Below are 5,597 nucleotides of genomic sequence, written 5' to 3' on the forward strand. Positions count from 1 at the left end.
CCAGGTCTTTTTCATCTCCATCGGTATTCAGACAATTACTGTATATTGAGTGTCTGCCATAATAATTTATTATTTGTTGTGCTTTGTCCACTGAGCATCATAAAGATTTTGTAATAGGCCACAAAATTGTCATTCACTTGCTCTAGCCTAGCACCAGTAATCACCAGAATTACAAGGACTGCTTGGAATATCAAAAGAAAGTGTCTCTACACGTCTACAATCACACACTAGGAATTGGTCCTTTTTCAAAAATCCCAGAGTATCACTTTAACTTACTCCAAATATTGTCCCAAAACCAATGCAACACCAACAGGCACCCCAACACAGTAGAAATGTCTTGGATGATATTTGGAGTATCTTAAGACATTCCAAAAAAATGTGAACAAACCAAGCCCCCCACTATCAGGATCTCATCAAGTACTTACAAGACCAGGGTAGCGTGAGCATCTGGGCAATACAACCACATGTTCCAATGGGCTGGAATTCTCCTTTAACCCAAACCTCACGAATCTACTCACATCTCTCTCTCTCTCTCTCTCTCTCTCTCTCTCTCTCTCTCTCCCTCGCTCCATTTCATTTTTCATTATTGCTTGTCAAATTCAATTGTGATTCTGTTCTAACTTGAGCATAAAACAAAACAGATTTTGATTATTTTTGGATATAATGGATCTTGCTAAATGGCTCTTCACTTACGTATTGTAGGCTAATGGTAACATTGGATGAATTTAAATGCTTTTTTTATGAGTCAACCATCTGTATCCATTGCGTTGCTAACAAGGTTATGAGGCTTGCAGCAGAGCCAGATTATAATAAATGGGTGTTTGGCTTGTTCAGCAAACAAACTGTTTCAGCCCCTTCTAGAGAACATCTTCCACTCCGGCTTGTACAGTCTCACTTCCCTCCACTCTCTCAAACAGTTGGTGAGTTCGCTCCTATATTCCTATATTCTTGATGTTTCACTTGATCAGACCTTGTGCTGTTTTTGTGTTGATTGTATGAGCGTTATTCGCTGACACTGTGTCAAATATAGTCGGCAAATGCAAGAGTAAACACAAGCAAATTCATGAGCTGATAAAAGTTTCAGTTCATACATTTGAGCTGGTGTTGGTGTCTTTCGTGTGACTCTTTTTTTAAATGACTCAATCTCTCCTTCCCCCCCCCCTCTCTCTCTTCACGCTGTGGCTACAGAAGAAACTCAGAAGAAGAAAAAAACTTATGGAAGCATTTCACATCAAGGCCTTGGAGTTCTTAAACGTGACAGATATAAATGACATGAACTTCTTCATGTCAATTCACAGCTGGGCGATCTTGCCCATCGCTCTACCTGTGGTGTGCTTGGCCATTCGGGGGCTGCAGCCTGTGATCAAGAGTGACCATGTGGTGTCAGTGTATGTTATCAACCTGCTCATCTCTGATGTGCTTCAGATGTGTGGCAGACCAATCTACCTCAGCATGACGCCTTCTGGTGTCGTTTATGAGCTGGTTGCTTTCCTCTATATGTCTGGACTGCATGCAAGCATCTTCTTCATGTTGTGCATTGCTGGGGAGAGATACGCCATGATCGTCCATCCCCTGTGGTACAGGTTTTACCGGACTATCAAAAAGTCAATTCTCTGCTCTATGACTGTGTGGATGGTCACTTTTATTTCATTCGGTATGATTGTGTTAGGAACTGTGAACAATATCATTGGGGTGGACACAGTGCTTGTTATCTGGTGTGTTCTGTGCCTTCTTCCCTATCCATTCGTCATATTCTTCATTGTGGAGACCTGGAGGGCTCTCTCCAAGTCCATTTCCATCTCTCCACGTGAACAGAGGAGGATCATGGGAATGCTGGCCCTCGTCCTGATCATCTACACTGCTTTCTTCTTGCCACACATAATAGTGACACTGCTCATGTGCTCATGTCCCTGGGTGTTCACAGACTATTCATTTCAGTGTGTGGCGGTAACGACCACTGCACTTCTCTCCCTTAACCTTGTGGCGGATCCTGTGCTTTATGTGTTCATGGGGACAAGGAGTTCACCCTGCCTGCCATGTTGTCGATGTAGCAGACGCAGTCAGCTGGAAAGTACTGTGATGAATCCTCCACTGGTGAACAACACAACCCGCAGTACGTAAATACTGTAATAATTATTGGTTTAAGGAGGGATCACACGAGCAGTTACCCAGAGGAATCAGAACACAGCAGTCATTTCAGTTATGGAAGTCAAAGTACAGCTTTATTTCATTAATTATTATTAGCACACATAAATAAAACGGGCATTGGTCAGAGCGGGTCAGCGCAACTTAAACTACGGTGACTGAGACAGAACCCTCCCACAAGAGTGCAGCACAGCAAACAATAACCCCTTATGGTCACGGCAAAACGTCACAGCAAAACTGGTCATTCAACTAGCAATTCACAGCAAGCAAAGACATGGCAAAATCACTGCATTACAGTGAACGTCAGGTATCCAACCCACAGCACACAATTACACACTATAGTGTTCAAATCAGGTGCACAGGTTTCCCCCCCAGCCCCAGGTTCAAGTCCACTGCTACTCCGACCCTCCCATAAAAACAACACACACATTCACACATGCACACACACACAATGTTCGATGCGTAAAAGAGGAACTTATCTGTTTTCCTCAAGACCCCTTCCTGGGGTCTGGTTGTCCACAGGACTAGGCAGCGTCCAGCAGTCAATTGGCGCGCGCCCCCGAGCCGGGCTCTGCACCTGGCCTATGTGCAATCAGAGTCTCACTGCAATAAAGTTTGTGGCTCTTGAGCATAAGCAGGTAGCGGGCTCGCGCTGGTAATAGTGTCCAGGACCAGCGCGTAGCACACAAACAGGTAGCGGGTTCTTTGGCAACAGACACTCTTCTGGTGAGGACGCCGGGCACAGCGGCGGACCTAATGCATTAATAACACAGCCTAGACTAAATGCCCCCCATAGACTATCTTCACCGGCGGTGATCCTATTGACCGCGACCAGCACAATTCGTCACCCCTTGTGTCCGACCGCGCGCCTCGGCGTCTCGAGTCCCCCCGCGTCTCTCGCTGATTACCACCTGTAGGTCCATATCAAGCCTCACGCACAGGTGAGCCCAATCAGCTGCGTGCCTCCAGCCAATTAAGCTCTCCACACTAATTTCGCCCCGCACCCAATGGTAACAATTCACCACTATACTAAGACAATTCACAATTTAATTGTACTCAAGGGAGGTTCACAAAAAATATGATTAAATTTTATGGATCACGAGCATAGTTGTGGGCTTGTGGCACATTGTTGTAAATATTGTCTTAGACATACTTATTTAGTAGAGAAAATATTGAACTATTAAGAGACAGTGTGGTAGTAAGACGCTGAATCAAGGTGAACATTATGTAAATGGGATTGCTTGTAGATTTGCAGTATGTGGATTAGCGACATGATAGGATAGGGTAGCCTACTATTGCAACAGCACTCTCCTCAAATAGCTAAAAGACTACAAACGCTGAGTGAGTTTAAATGTTCCTTTTGTTAGATAGGCCTATTGCATTGAAAATATTGTTATTATTTTCTGGGGTGTCAAATGTAGAATTTGGACACAGGTCACAGCAATCAGCTGATCCTGAAATGTTTGAGTCAAGTTTGAGGCAGGGTTTTTACTTTTCAATAACACTTTAAGGGGTCAGTGTTACACTGTCTCCATCTCAATATGTACAATAACTGGTAACGTGTAATATCATATCATGTTAGACATCAGAAACCTTGTATCTTCACTCTATTCGTATTATTTTATATTTGTTCTTTATCTATTATAAGATCAGTCAGTCAGTCAATGCAACAATGTACTGGTGTTGATTTAACATCATGAATTTACATATTTTTGACTATGACACCTCTGTTTACTTTTTTATTGCTGAACTCATTACATGTCCTGTGGGGATGCATGCTTGTGTAGTGCCATGTTCACTCTAAGTGAAAATATTTCTTGGACATGCTATTTGTAAGAACTTTGTATTTGATTGATTCTTTCAACAGTTCGAAGTGATGGATTTGTAGAAATGTGTCACTCTTACCTTTTACAGTGTCCTTCTGATTTACCTTTTCTAGAGCTTGTGTCTACTTTTTGATCATAGTCATTTGAACTTAAAATATGTGTGATATAGTGTGAAACTGTGCGTATCATTAACGTTTATTAATATTTGTGGACATTTTGGTTTTCACATGTAGTTTACTTTTCCTTAAATGTCCTCTTTTATTTTTCATAGGCCTATGTATATGAATACATACAGTACATACATACAGTACTTACATACAGACAACCGTGCACTCTTGCGCACGCGCACACGCACACGCACACACACACACACACATACACACACATGCGTATATAGGCTATTAAAGACTTTGCATACTTTTCTTCACACTCTTGAATAAATATGTATTTAAAAAAATTACGTGTTGTCTATGTGTTTGTCTTTTATGATGGTCTGACATCAAGCCAGACAGGGGTTTATAGGCGTATATATATATATATATATATATATAAACTCCAACATGTGTAAAAAATGGAAATGTAATGTACATCGTACATCGTATGGCTCTTCTACAATACTATAACGTTAGCCTACCTAGTGTCTGTCTGTCTGTCTGTCTGTATGTCCGGTGCAATGTCTGTGATTGTCTTAGGGGGCACCAAACACAACATCATAACCGTATATAAAGATTTAGGCCTACATCATGTCATATAGTATTGGTCAATTGTAACACCAGGTTCAAAACACCAGTAAGGTTGTTGACACCATTGAAGAGCCATGATACAGTTTCACAGTAATATTGAGGGTTTTATTACAAGCAACACATTGAAGACAAAAGGAGGGTTGGAGGAGTAGCTGTTCACCAACATCTAACACCGTACATCGGGAACATGGCAATCTTGTGAACAACAAGCCACTGCAAAGACACACAAGAGTTAGGTGTGAAAAGGGTTAAAACACTACAACAACATCAGGATAAAACCACTACAAACAAACCTGAAATAACTCTGGTGAACAGCTAGACTCTTCACTCCAGCCAGTGGCCCACGATGCACAAGCTTAAAACCTTACTAAATACAATTACTTTTATTATTACAATTATCTTTATTAAGTTTAAATACAATGTCTAAAAGTATAAAAAACACACATTACCCAAATCCAAACAACTACCTATGCTGGGCCGCTGGCTGGAGTAATTGGTGGTGCACAGTGTCCCAGTACAGGTTGGCCACCCTGTATGGGACAGAAATCAAAAGCAAATGAAATAACGCATACACTCCAATCATACACCAATCACACATTAAAACTGTACTCACGCATGCACTCATAACCATCAACGAGACCATGTTACCAGGTTGCACAGCCTAGCTACTGGAGATCATTTAAGTTAGACAGGTAAGCCAAACAGTTACATCACTCACACTCACATTCACATTCACACTCACACGCACAAGCACACAAAAGAACAATCTGTGCACCACCAACCTTACCCCCTTCACAAAGGAAACCAAGAGAGGCCCCAACACCACCAACTTCCTGTTTATATAGGGAGCCATCTTGTCAAGCTGGGCACTTCCTGTCTCTCA

At 42.0% G+C, this 5,597-nt stretch overlaps 1 protein-coding gene across 1 annotated transcript; it reads left to right on the top strand.

Moving 5' to 3' along the window:
* The first annotated feature begins 1,272 nt into the window (after window positions 1-1,272).
* LOC134441666 (chemokine XC receptor 1-like) lies at window positions 1,273-3,049 on the top strand. Its single transcript, XM_063192056.1, has 2 exons — window positions 1,273-1,884; window positions 2,942-3,049. The coding sequence occupies exons 1-2, from the start codon at window positions 1,273-1,275 to the stop codon at window positions 3,047-3,049; spliced, it is 720 nt and encodes a 239-aa protein (XP_063048126.1).
* Window positions 3,050-5,597: the final 2,548 nt, after the last annotated feature.

This window comes from Engraulis encrasicolus, chromosome 24, assembly GCF_034702125.1.
Source record: "Engraulis encrasicolus isolate BLACKSEA-1 chromosome 24, IST_EnEncr_1.0, whole genome shotgun sequence".
NCBI lineage: Eukaryota > Metazoa > Chordata > Actinopteri > Clupeiformes > Engraulidae > Engraulis > Engraulis encrasicolus.